The sequence below is a fragment of the Helobdella robusta genome (assembly GCF_000326865.2).
Source record: "Helobdella robusta unplaced genomic scaffold HELROscaffold_8, whole genome shotgun sequence".
Classification (NCBI taxonomy): Eukaryota; Metazoa; Annelida; class Clitellata; order Rhynchobdellida; family Glossiphoniidae; genus Helobdella; species Helobdella robusta.
In genome coordinates this window covers 2,656,252-2,671,181 of record NW_008705459.1, presented here as the reverse complement: position 1 = coordinate 2,671,181, position 14,930 = coordinate 2,656,252, and the positions used below count along the sequence as shown (strand labels likewise).

Genomic DNA, 14,930 nt, shown 5'->3' with positions numbered 1-14,930 from the left:
AGAATAACTTTGTATTGGCGATAGGCTAAAACTTCTACTAATCGGGTTTTGAAAACAAACTCTAGGAACCTCAGATGTTGTTTTCATTCCTTGCTTCAATATAGGTAGAGGCATGATATTTTCATAAAATGACGTTTGAATTGTAGGATGTGCTTTTTATTGATTTTTTTGGGGGATCCAGGTGTAAGTTTGGTGTATTTCCTCTGCTTGGTGTTCTTGATCTACCAGGAATATGACGACATCAGGCATATTATCTTCTGGTTGTACCCTGATTTAAAGACATGGAAGCCAGAGGAAAAGGTAAATTGATTTTGATTGGTTCTTGAGTCTGTTTACTATTTCATTTAAATATCACCTTACTCGCTATTGCAGTTTATATTGATAGAGTTTTATTTACTATCATTTTAAAAATTATTATTCATATTTTCATCTATACTATCATTTAGATAAATATTATTTTTATTTTCGTTTTCATCTGTCATAATTTTCATCTTATCATCAGCTACGTTTCGAGATCACCAACCATCATCGTCATCTTTATCATCTTTATTTCATTCATAATTGCACATTTTTTAAACCATTATTTTTGTAATCATTGTTATCTGCGTCAACATTGTTATCACCGGGCCACCATCATTCTCACTCATCAGCTCCACCCACATACTTATCATCATCATCGTTTTCATCATTGTTGTTTTTATCATCATCACTGTTATATCTTCGTCATCATTTTCACATCATCATCACAATTATATCTCTATCATCTTTTCCATCATCATCACTTTCATTTTCCATCATTTTCATTATCCCCATCATCATCACCACATTTATATCCACACATTTTCCCTCACCCATTTAAAAACACACAGGAATATGCAGTGAACTGCTCCCAGATAACGGTGGCCAGGATTTGGTCCCACCTGGATATTTTTGCTGTTGGGCATTTTTGGGGTTGGGCCATGAAGGCCCTGCTCGTCCGTCATTACGGTATCTGTTGGACTATCAGCGTTTTGTGGGAAGTTTCTGAGGTTCGTCCGTTTGTGTTTGTTTGTGTATTTTTGTTTGTTTGTCTGTCTGTTTGTTTTTGTTTGTTTGTGCTTGTGTGTGAAGATTGTAAAAATATATGTATTTGTTTGAGCGTGTTTAAACATGCTGTCCACGTCCTAGCATCACGCACGCACACACACACAAACACACACACGCACACAGATAGCGTTTGCACATCTCCTGCCAAACTTTGCCGAGTGTTGGTGGGACGCCATTGTCCTGGATGTACTGGTCTGCAACGGTCTGGGCATCTGGTTTGGTATGGTTCTGGCGCGCAAACTCGAAATGATGAACTACCATTGGGAGAGTATCAGGTGAGTGAATGAGTTATTGAGGGATTGAAAAAGTGGATGAATGGATGAGTGGTCGAAAGAGTGAATGAATGGATGAATGAATGAGTGAATGAGTTGCTTGTAAGTGACTCAATGAATTAATATGTGATTAGATTGTGATTATAATATGATTAGATTGATTGTTAAGATATGATAATATTCAGCTTTGGTATAGTATATTAGATGGTGGTGACTATGGTTTATTTATGTAACGAGATTAACCTGGTGGTTATGTTTATTTATTTTATGATGTGATGTGATAAAGACGACGATGACGGTGTTGATACGATGATGAAGTTCGAAAAATAATTTTTTTTTAATTCATCCATTCAGGGATATAGATTCTACAACTGGAAAAATAAGAAGGGCGCTTTTGCAATTCACTCCAGCTAGGTTAATGATTGGTTGGATGGTTGGTTGGTTGGTTGGTTGATTGGTTGGTTGGCTATTTGGTTGGTTGGTAAGTTGGTTGACAGGTTAATTGGTTGATTGATTGACTGACTGACAAACCCCAGCCGTTTAACCAACTGATTGATCACCAATCGATTGATTGATTGATTAATTTTTTGATTGATTGATTGATTGGTTAGTTGATTGATTGATTGAATGATTGATAGTTGGACCCATGTGAGATGGTTGGACCCAAGCTCCACATACATGAGAATCGTTGCAGTCTCACTGCTAGTCATCATGTGGCAGGTTCGTGTTGCACAAAAATGTCTCCAAATACACAATTTATTGTATGTCTATATACACATACACATACGCACGGACGTCACGTACACACATACATGCACACTTTTACATACACTCATATGTACTCAGACATACACACACTCACACAGTGTGCACTTTTTTTATTTTAGCAAATATTGTTTCACTCTTGTTTTCATGTTTGCTTTTGCCTCTAAGCCCATTTAAAGACATTCAATTGTATATATTAATGTATATAAATATAAATATATATATATTATATATCATATTATATATATATTATATATATATATATATCTTCGGGTCTCCTAGCTTTTTTGCTGAATAAACTCATTATTGAATTGAATATGTGCGTGTGTGTGTGTGCTTACATATGTGTATAAGTATTTGTATGCGATGTTGTGTTAAACGTGTTTTATATCAGATGATGATGATGAATGAAGCTGACAATGATGATAATAATTATGATGGATGATGATGATGATGCAGTAACGATGAGTAATAATTATTGTAATTTATTCCATTGTTTTGAAAATAAAATTTAAAAGATTATTTCATTATTTTATTTTAAAAAATTTAGCTGGTAGAGTTGAATTCATTCTTCCTGAAGCATATCTTCATCATAGGGCCTGACCATCCCCTCTGCTATGGTAGACTCATCCTCATTGGAGTCATATCTGCTCCTGCTATAAGGTTGGCTGGCTGATTGGTTGGTTGGTTGGTTGGTCGGCTGGCTGGCTGGCTGATTGGTTGGCTGATTGGTTGGTTGGTCGGTTGGTTGGTTGGTCGGTTGGTCGGTCGGTCGGTTGGTTGGTTGGTTGGTTGGTCGGTTGGTGTGTTGATTGATTGGTTGGTTCTTGGTTCATTTTTAGCTGGTTAGCACTACATGAACACATATCACCCAATCTAATTTAATATTTAATACATAAAAAATAATCTAATATTGATGCACGACTCCATACATAGGTCCAAACAACAACAACAACACACGTTTAGACGACATTTTCCCCGAGATCGGGGGTTGCCGTTTGGCTACCTATGATGAAACCGAAATACCCCTCGACGCCATCCACATCTGTCACTCGCCTCAGTATCACGCAACCCCGCTTTCACCCTGTCCTTCTCCACCTGCTCTCTTCATCCCAATCGCGGACGACCCCTTCCTACCACTCCTTCAACCTCGAACTCCAACGCTCGCCTAATCCCGACCCTTTCATCCCTTCTCAACACATGTCCATACCACCGCAATCTCGATATCCTTATCAATGTCACAATGTCCTCATTCAGTCCAATCATTGACATCAGCTCTGTACTACACCTCCTATCCTTCACTTTAACCCCACACATCATCCTCACCATAGCTCTTTCAGCCCTCTGCAGTACACTTTCCTCCTCTCTCCTCATCACCCAAGTTTCACCACCTTATACCATCGCTGCTTCCACACATGCTTTATATACCCTCCCTTTCATCTTCACTGACCATTTCTTTCCACACAATATCCCACCCAGTTCCCTAAATTTCATCCATCCTACTCGAACTCTGCGCTCAAACATCCTCCATTCGCGTTCAGCTTATCCCCTAAGTAAACAAAGCTTTCCACTCTTTCAATACCACCACTCAACCCCGTCCTTGCGTCCGTCCTATTAATCACACCATGAACACATTTCTTACATTTGAACGTGCCTTCCACTTTTTTCAGTGCCCCCCCTCACACCACGACATCTCTTATGCACCCATTTCTGACATCCTATACACAATACCGAGTTAGCCTTCACTCTCCTATCCCATACCCCACAGGGGTCTATTTTACTTATCACTCGCTCCCCACCTTCCCCACTCACCATTACCTTCGTCTTACCAATATTAACTTTTAATCCTTTCTTTTCAATAACACTTTTCCATCTGTCAAATTTTAACTGCAATTCTTCCATGCTATCAGCCATCAAGACTAAATCATCTGCATACAAAATCTCAAATAACAACCCCTCCATTATGTTTCCACACACAACATCCATCACAATTGCAAACAGAAATGGTGATAACACTGATCCTTGATGCACTTCTACCTTAACACTAAAAGCGTCCGACATCCCCCTTCCAACCCTCACCTTTGTCTTTGCCCCTTCATACAGCTGCATCACAGCTTTAACAAGTCTCTCATTCACTCCTTTCTTCCTCAACACCCATTCAATGACCTTCCTCGGTACTCGATCAAAAGCCTTTTCTAGATCCACAAAACACATGTACAATCTTCGTTTCTTCTTTCTATAATTCTCCTGCAACATTCTCACCATGAACAACGCATCCACCGTTCCACTACCAGGCATAAACCCACACTGCATTTCATTAACTGTCACCATATTTCTCAACCTCCTCTCAAGCACTCTCTCCACTACCTTCATTCCGTGCTCTAGCAATTTCACACCCCTATATGACCCACAATCTCTCACATCTTCTTTGCCTTTACAAAGGCACCAACACACTCCTCAGATATACCTTCATCATCAAACATACTGTTAGCAATTCTCATCATAACTTCAATTCCTATCACCCCACTCGCTTTAATATGTTCTGCCGCCACTTCCGAAACCCCTGTCGCCTTACCTAGTTTCATTTTTCTAACTGCTTTCTCTACTTCCTCCATCGTCACCTTCTCTATAGGTCCGTGTGTGACCGCGGATTCCACATCTCCATCCCACTCATTCTCTTCATTCATCAACCTTTCCATATGAGCTTTCCACACCTGAGCTTTTTCCTCCTCATCTATGCACAACTTGCCAGATCCATCCCAAACACATCCATTTCCTATAACATCTTTCCTATACCTCATTGACTGCTTTGCTACTTTGAACATTTTTCTCGAACTCACATCAAATTCCATTTCCTTCATTAACCTATCTGATGCTTTCGTCATTGCAGTTGCCACTGCCTGTTTTGCAACCTTCTTAGCCTTCCTTTACTCAGACTCCGCTTCCTCCGTCATGTCCCTTCTCCATACCCTAAACCTCTCCTTCTTGACTTCCAAAACCTTTCTTATATCTTCATCCCACCACCACGTCTCACCATGCCTACACTTTTCTTTCGTCCATCCACATACTTTATCTGCCGTAGCCAACACACAGTCCCTGTATCTCTCCCAAACATCTCCATCCTTACCACTCTCCCAATTTTCAGCCACCTTCACTTCAAATGCCTTCCTCACCTCTGCATCCTGCAACTTCCATGTCTTTCTCTTTGCCACAAACTTATCCTTCTTCCTCCTCCCCATTTCTTTTGATGTCACATCCATCACAACCATACTATGCTGCAGCATACCAGGTATCGCCTTCACATTCTTCACATACTTCCTATGTTTGGCCCTTACCAATATATAGTCTATCATCGATCTATGTTCCCCTGACCTATAAGTAATCAATCGCGCTGGTTCCCTTGTAAACCAGGTATTCCCCACCACCATGCTATGTGCATCCACCAACTCCAACACTCTACGCCCTTCCTCATTCTGTATACTATATCCCCATCCCCCATGTACACCTTCATATCCGTCTGCATCTGCCCCCACATGACCATTCAAATCACCCAACAACACCACAAACTCATCCAACCCCGCTTGCCCAATCTCGTCAGAAACATCATCATAAAACCTATCCTTCTCCTCTTCCTTCCTACTTTGCGGAGCATATCCTGATATCACCCTCACTATTACTTTTCCAAACACCATCACCACCACAATTACCCCATTGCTTTTCCGCCTCACTTCCAACACCTTCTCCACCAACTCTTCTCTTACCATCACATCAACTCCTCCCGTACCATCATCCCCCTTCCACCACAACTTATATCTTCCACCTTTAGTCCCCACAAACCTTGTACCCTCACCCTTCCATCTGATCTCCTGTAATGCAGCCACGTCAACCATTCTCCTCTGCAGCTCCTCCACCACTTCCAAACTTCTTCCTGTCAACGTGCCTACATTCCAGGTACCAAACCTCCAACCCCTTGGTCTACAAGTAGTCCTTCCATCTATAGTGCCTTGCACCGCCACACTATAGAGTGGGGTGCCAATAGCCAGACCATCCACAGGGCCTTGCACCACAACCTCGTGGACTGCGTCTCCGAAGATTCTTCGCACCCTCTTTTGCCGGATACTGAGGGCCATTGTTATTTCCGTCATCATAAGTATTATTTTTTGGCTAGTTTTTACGCAGGACGCCCTTCCTTACGCAACCACAGTTATAAGCGGTGGGCCTAGCCTTTGATGATCCAACATCACTCACAAGGCAGTGAGGGTCAGTTTAATGTCATAACCAGGACATAACATAGGTCCAAACATTTAATATATAAATTATCTCTCTCTCACACACACACACACACACACACACATGCATACATATATAAATTCACACACGCGCACACATCCATACAGGCAATATTACACCTATGTTACTGATACACAATGCAAACGTGTAGGGACTCAGTGCTATGTCTTTTGGTAAGCATCATTCGTTTGTTTATCCATTCATTGATTCAATCATTCGTTCATTCATTCAATCATTCGTTCATTCGTTCAATCATTCATTCGTTCGTTCGTTTGTTCGTTCGTTTGTTCGTATTTAATCATTCAAGAAAATATTTATTGTTTTAATAATTGGATCAATTAATCAAAGATAAATAAATCAATCTTTATGTACATTTTTCACAAAACTTAACTTAATGAACTTTCATAGGTATATAAGAATTCTAATATTTGCCATTTTTTAACATAAATAATATCAATTCGGTGAAATTGAAAATAAATGAATGCACCAACAAATGAAGCGCTATAACATTCGCCGAGTTCATCCTCTGTGTTAAGAACGGCATCCAGATATTCAGGCAGACTCAACTGTTGCATGTGCTTTACTGGCTTGTGTTTCAGGTTGCCCAGTTGATTGATTGATTGATTGATTGATTGATTGATTGATTGATTGATTGATTGATTAGTTGGTTAATTAAATGATTTTTCGATTGGTTGGTCAGTTGGTTGATTGATGAGTCAGATGTTTTTTGATTATGTTATCATTTTATTCCAGTTAATGTGATCACCTAATTGAATCAAATATTCATAAATGCTTATAGTATCTTTACATACCGTTTATCATCATCATTATCTTCATCTTCATTGTCGTCATCATCTGCGTTGTCTTAAATATGTTCGCCATCTTTCCATTGTTAACATCATCACCATCTCCACCATCTTCATCATCATCTTCATCGTCATCTTGTCATCATTAACATCATCATGATCACCATTCTTCCTTCATCATTCAGATGTTATCATGCGTACTCTGCATTTATCTCTGTGCTGTTCTGGCCAGGCATACAAAGGTTCGTTTATTAATTTGTTTATTGTTTAATTTTCTCGTTATCTAATTATCTTATTATCTATTTTTTTCATTATCTAATTATCCCATTATCTAACTGTCTCAATATCTAATTATCTTATTATCTAATTGGCTCAGTATCTAATTAATTGCTTGTTCAATTTGTATTGTGTGTATTCATTGTATTGTCAATGAGGGGAATCAGCGTGACAATGACACTAATACGACTGCAAAAATTGTTAGCCATAACTTTAAATCATAAACGATCAAAACATTACGAAGTCAACATCAGCAGACACCCACCAATCCACCAACCAACCAATCTACCAACCAACCAACCAATCCACCAACCAATCAATCTACCAACCTACCAACCAACCAGCGCAAAGAAATAGACAGTGCCAAGCAATCAAGACAGCAGCTCAACATCGACAAAGTTGAAGAGTGGAAGCTATTCAGCAGCAACAAGACGCAACAACAACCGCCAAACTACGGTGGCGACGACGACGACGACGATCGCATAAAAAGTGGTGATGACAGCTACAAAACCGATAAAAACAACAGAGCGAAGGCAGCGAAGATGAAGAGGAAGAAGATGACGATGGTTCAAGGTGATGTCATTCCTGATCGCAATCCCGAAAGCTACAAGGCTAATTTGAGGCATCTGAAAAAGTCAAACGAAGCCGTAGTTACTGCTGCTGCTGCTGCAGCTACTACAGCCACCACCACTACTGCTGCTGCTAGTAACGCTGCTAAACGCAATGACGTTTGCAATGGAGCTGTTACGATGTAATACGTTGCGGTTGTTGTTGCAGTTACACTGTTGTCTTCTTTTGCTGTTGTTGTTTTTCTGTAAATAAGGTTATATATGATGGCGCTGATGATTTTGTTGCGATGGTTTGAATCAAGTTGATCATTACGATGATGATAATGTTAGTGATAATATTAAAATGATGGTTATGGTGAATGAATAATCAAATAAGTGGAGACAAGGATGATGATGATGATGAGGAGGAGGTGGAGGAGGAAGAGGATGATAATAATGATTATGACGGTGGTGATGATTAATTATTGAAGTAAATATTGAGGTTAATTAATCATAGCATGGTACTCTGGTTGGCGTTATAATCTTATTATTATTATTATTTTTTTTGTTGTTGCTGTTGTTGTTATTGTTATTACTATTAATGCTACTATTGTTGTTATTATCATTATTATTTTTGTTGTTATTATTGTTATTGTCAATGTTTTTACTGTCAACCAATTGTAATGATGATCTGAAATTATGATTGATTAGCTACGATGATGCATTTGTCGATGTAATTTGTAAATAGTGAAATAGTCAGTCGTCTGTCTATTAAGTCGTTTATTTATTCGTTTTTGATTCAGTCAGTCATTTGTTCATTCATTCACTCATCTGTTTACCAATTCATCTTTTCATTCATTCATTTCATTCACTCCTTCATTCATCTTTTCTTATCTCCTCTATTTTAAAGTACATTTTCTCATCCATTCAACCAGCTACTGAATAAATAATCAACAACAACAACACACGTTTAGACGGCATTTTCCCCGAGATCGGGGGTTGCCGTTTGGTTACCTATGATGAAACCGAAATACCCCTCGACGCCATCCACATCTTTCACTCGCCTCAGTATCACGCAACCCCGCTTTCACCCTGTCTTTCTCCACCTGCTCTCTCCATCCCAATCGCGGACGACCCCTTCCTACCACTCCTTCAACCTCGAATTCCAACGCTCGCCTAATCCCGACCCTTTCATCCCTTCTCAACACATGTCCATACCACCGCAATCTCGATATCCTTATCAATGTCACAATGTCCTCATTCAGTCCCATCATTGACATCAGCTCTGTACTACTCCTCCTATTTTTCACTTTAACCCCACACATCATCCTCACCATAGCTCTTTCAGCCCTCTGCAGTACACTTTCCTCCTCTCTCTTCAGCACCCAAGTTTCACCACCATATACCATCGCTGCTTCCACACATGCTTTATATACCCTCCCTTTCATCTTCACTGACCATTTCTTTCCACACAATACCCCACCCAGTTCCCTAAATTTCATCCATCCCACACGAACTCTAGCCGTAACTGCGCTCAAAAATCCTCCATCCGCATTCAGCTTATCCCCTAAGTAAACAAAGCTTTCCACTCTTTCAATACCACCACTCAACCCCGTCTTTGCGTCCGTCCTATTAATCACACCATGAACACATTTCTTACATTTGAACGTGCCTTCCACCTTTTTCAGTGCCCCCCTCACACCACTACATCTCTTATGCACCCATTTCTGACATCCTATACACAATACCGAGTTAGCCTTCACTCTCCTGTCACATACCCCACAGGGGTCTATTTTATTTATCACTCGCTCCCCACCTTCCCCACTCACCATTACCTTCGTCTTACCAATATTAACTTTTAATCCTTTCTTTTCAATAACACTTTTCCATCTGTCAAATTTTAACTGCAATTCTTCCATGCTATCAGCCATCAAGACTAAATCATCTGCATACAAAATCTCAAATAACAACCCCTCCATTATGTTTCCACACACAACTACTGAATAAATAATATTAATATTATAATCAGATGTAATCTATTTGTGAAATTTCATGAAAATGACATCACACACACACACAAACTTACATATATACAAACAGACACATATTTATAGAATTTGAATTTACGTTAAAGCATTATTTATAAATATTATAAACAAATAAATACTTTTTCGCCATATCATATCACTTAGGAGATTATAGAGAAACATACAAACACACATACATCATTACACACACACACACGCACAATGGTACATACACGTACACACATAACAACATAAAATATTCTTTAAGATTTAAGCGGCGTTCATTGGCAAAACCGCTGAAACATACATCAATCACTAATAAAGTTTAATAATAAAATTAATTATTATTATTGTAATTGCTACGTTGTTGATGATAATGATAATAATGATAATGACTGATAACACATGTTGTTTGTATGGAATTGTGCGTATTCTGCGTGTCACGCACGCACGCACGCACATAATAATTTTTTTAAAATTACTGCTCATTTCAGACTTCTTCCTTTTGTACTACTAATTATTTAAAAACTTTTTTTAATTTTTTATTAATTTATGAAATTCTTTTTTTTGGTGATGTTTTTTTTTGTTTTTTTTTCTGTTTGTTTATCTCTTATTTATTAATTTTTATAGGTATTGTATTAATAAAACAAATAAATATTACCTATTCTAAATTATAAACAATATTATAATTGTTTTTTTAGTGGTCTAATAGGAATTTTTATGTGTGTGTCTGTATCTGCTTATATGTTTTTGTGAAAGAATGTGTGTGTTTATGTGTGTGTGTGGGTGTGTGTTTGTGTTTAGGTGTGTGTACGGTTTACACATCTAATAAGATCTCTGTCCTTTTCTCTGAACAACTAAGTTAACATTATTTCCAATTAGGACTAATTTATTTAATAATTTTTAACAATAAAATAATTGACACTACTATTATTAACTATTATTATTGTTATTATTGTTGTTGTTGTTGTTGTTGTTGTTGTTGTTTTTCTATAAAAATTTATCTTATTTATTGTTTTTTTTGGTTCACAATGAAAAATTCAATATTTTTCTACTAATGTTGAATGCTCAATGATGATTAATAAATAAATAATATTATCTAGGGTACCACTTAGTCAGTACCTCTTTTTGTTCTGCCTTTTATTTATTTATTCTTTGTTGGTTTTACTTTTTTAATTTCCATTAATAAAGGCTCTTAATTATTTTCAAATTAAGTTACTTAATTAAATTATTTATTTATGGTAATAATATACACTAATATATAGATAGATAAATGGATAGATGGCTGGATGGATGGATGGATGGATGGATGGATGGATGGATGGATGGATGGATGGATGGATGGATAGATAGATAGATAGATAGATAGATAGATAGATAGATAGATAGATAGATAGCCAGATAGATAGATAGATAGATAGATAGATAGATAGATAGATAGATAGATAGATAGATAGATAGCCAGATAGATAGATAGATAGCCAGATAGATAGATAGATATATGTTTTGTTTGAAAAAACGCGCACAAATATTAAAAAAGATTCCCATATAAAGTCACGATAGGCTGCGCTAGTCGTATTTTTATAGTTTTGTGAACTCTATGTAGTGCATTTTTTTGTTGATTATTTCAAAAATAATTTGTTCGTAAAAGTGTGTTCTCCATATGTATGTATATTGCATATGTATAAATATGTATGTGTATGTATTATATATATATATATCTTTATTATTATTATTACAAGTCAATTTGTACAGTACTAATTACAAAAAAAAATGTTTATATATATATTATATAGAGATATATGTGTATATATGTATAATTATTTTTATGGCTATTTTTTTCCTGTAAAAATCCTGAACCAATAAAGTCTAAGTAGTTTCGTATAATCGTTTTTATGCTTTATAAGAAATTTTTCGCGGTTTACTAATTTTAGTAGTAATTGTAATGCTATTACTGAAATCAGTAGTAATTTTAATTCTAAGTTTTGAAGTGTCTTTTTTTTATGTTTTTTTCTACTCATATTAAGTTCATCCACCTACTTAGTTTTTTTGTTTTTGGCGTGAGATGTGTTGTATGAGAGGGTTTTCTAAAGTTTAAAATGTCTAGAGTGAAATTTTTTATTATGGATCAAGCTATTTATTTCTATAGTATCAAGCTATTTACGTACGAAGTTTGTTCTCCATGGTTTCTTTGTTACATACTTATGATATTTATATATTCACACTTTAGTTATTTTAATGTATTTGTTAGGCGGCTATTCTCTTTTTTGTCTTCTATTAGTTGTTTCATTTTGTAATTTGCTTTGTCAATAAGATTTGTTTAATTAATTTCTCTCTCTCTCTCACTCTCTCTCTCTCTCTCTTTCTCTCTCTCTTTTCCTTTGTTTTTCCGTTGCTATCTTTCTCTGATTCATTTGTCGGTTATTTCGAATTTTTCCATTCATCCAACTGAAATATGTAATTAAATTTCTTAAAATGGTTACAGCTTATTTATTTATTTATTACTTATCTACAATCTTTGTTATTATGAAGAACCTATTTGTACCATTTTTTTTATTATTTATGTATTGATTATTGATTGTGTGTTTGCAATCGGATGTATGTGTGTGTGTGTAGTTTAGATTTTGTTTAGGAGCAAAAACACATGTGTTCTTTTTTTCTATAAAATGAATGATGATTGATTAAGCTGACGACGACGACGATGATGATGATGAAGATGATGGTGATGATGGCAATGATAAACATTGTGAAAACCATGAAAGTAATAATAATATTATCAATTTTATTATATTTGACATTCATTTAGTTTATTGATATTGTTGAAATAATAATAATAATTTTTGGTGATGGCATAGGAATAATTTGTTTATTTTATTTATTTATTTAGTTTATTGATATTGTTAAAATAATAATAATAATTTTTGGTGATGGCATAGGAATAATTTTGGGAAAAGTTTTTACATCCGGACACCCATCCTGACGACAACCACCAGTTATAAGCGGTGAGCCTAGCCTTTCGCTCAGCGTGGATGCAGTTTTATGTCATACCCAGTCACATATATATATACATATATACTTTGTACATATATATATACATATATATATATATATATATATATATATATATATTCAACACCTATTTATTTATTTAATTGTTATTTATTAGTTTAAAAATAAAATAATATTAAAAGTAAAGCGAAATTTAGTTGTTGAAATTTAAAGTTTGAAAATTTTTGTAACATTTTTGCTTCATTTTATTCGTTTGTAGTCCCTGAGAGAACGAGATTTCATTGTTGAAAAATCATTAGTATTCAAAGTTTATATATATATATATATATATATATATATATATATATATATATATCTACTGAATATCGTCCTTATTTTTAATACATTTGCTCTGTGTGAATAAATTGTTTGTTGGATTGTTTGTCTGTCTATTTGTCTCTGTCTATCTGTCCCTGTCTATTTGTCTCTTTCTATCTGTCTCTATCTTTTTGTCTGTCTGCCTGTTTGTTTGTTTTGCTGTCTGTCTGTTTGTTTGTTTGTTTGTTTGTTAATAGGTTCATTTGTTTAGGGTCAATTATGCATTTATACACGTTCGTACATTAGACATATCTGAGTTATATCTGTATTTTTATAACAGTAGCCATTTCTTGGATTGTATCTTCAGCGATTCTTTATGTTAGTTGACAACATCCACACAAAATTATAATTAATATTATTATATTACTATAATTAATTAATTTATTATTATAATAATTATATTACGTTATAATTATTATTGTTATGGTAAAAAAAATCTAATATTTTTTTAGATTAATCTGCGAATGTTTTTTATCATTTTATGTAGCTTCATACATAATACTGGTCAACATGTTGTATTCGGTATTATATGTATGTGTGTGTGTATCTCTGTGTTTTTGTTTCTCTTTTCCTCCCTTTCTATGCGTGCGTGTGTGTGTTATATGAATAAAGCTACTTTTTATATATTTTTAATGCTGTGTGTGTGTGTGTGTGTGTGTGTGTGTGTGTGTGTGTGTGTGTGTGCTGTGTGCTGTGTAATGTGTGTGTATGTGTGTTATATGAATAAAACCCGATATTTTTTTTCATTTTAGTGTTGTCTTTATATATATTTATCTTTTTTTTTCATCTACCTTTATGATGTCGTCATTTTTTTATGTGTAGATTGTAGATACGGGTTCTCGTAATGAAAATTAATAATCATCCTGTAATCACATTTCAGATTTTGACTAATTATAGATGTATTTTTTTATAGTTTAGACTTTAATTATTGCTAATAATATTAATTATCGATATAATATCATATGATATACTCGTTTTTATCCTGTCAATAATAATTATGATATGTATTATACGTAATAATAATAATTATTAATATAATTATAATTATCATAGTTGTGGTTTTTCTACTTGTTTATTTAATAGTATCTATATACTGGCGTTATATTTCAACACTAACCGTACTATCTGCCCATTTGTTTATGTCATTTTATTTATATAAATTATTTATTATTTATTTATTCCGAGTATCTAAGCCAGCAATGATGATGATGATGAGGATGATGATGAAAAGAATGGTTGTAATGATTGTATGTTGATGATGATGGTGATATGATGGTGATGATGATGATTCTGGGGTCCTGGTGATATTAATGATGATGATAATGAAAAGATTGGTTGAAATGATTGCGTGATGGTGGTGATGATGATGATAATATGGTGATGATAATGGTGATGATTCTGTGGTTATGGTGATATGTTGATGATGATGATGAAAAGATTGGTTGAAATGATTGTGTGAATGGTGATGATAATGAGATGGTGATGATGGTGATA

The 14,930-nt window shown here is 35.4% G+C and overlaps 1 protein-coding gene across 1 annotated transcript in view; it reads left to right on the top strand.

The window, feature by feature from the left end:
- HELRODRAFT_70414 (hypothetical protein) overlaps positions 1–7,033 on the top strand; it is a gene marked incomplete at both ends in the record, with an annotated part of 8,073 nt that extends 1,040 nt beyond the window's left edge. Inside the window, 8 exons of the mRNA XM_009031884.1 lie at positions 147–300; positions 870–1,032; positions 1,214–1,361; positions 1,713–1,772; positions 1,997–2,078; positions 2,674–2,786; positions 6,521–6,586; positions 6,913–7,033. Coding sequence (XP_009030132.1) covers positions 147–300; positions 870–1,032; positions 1,214–1,361; positions 1,713–1,772; positions 1,997–2,078; positions 2,674–2,786; positions 6,521–6,586; positions 6,913–7,033 — 907 coding nt within the window. The remainder of the gene's footprint in view (positions 1–146; positions 301–869; positions 1,033–1,213; positions 1,362–1,712; positions 1,773–1,996; positions 2,079–2,673; positions 2,787–6,520; positions 6,587–6,912) is intronic.
- Between the last annotated feature and the right edge of the window lie 7,897 nt (positions 7,034–14,930).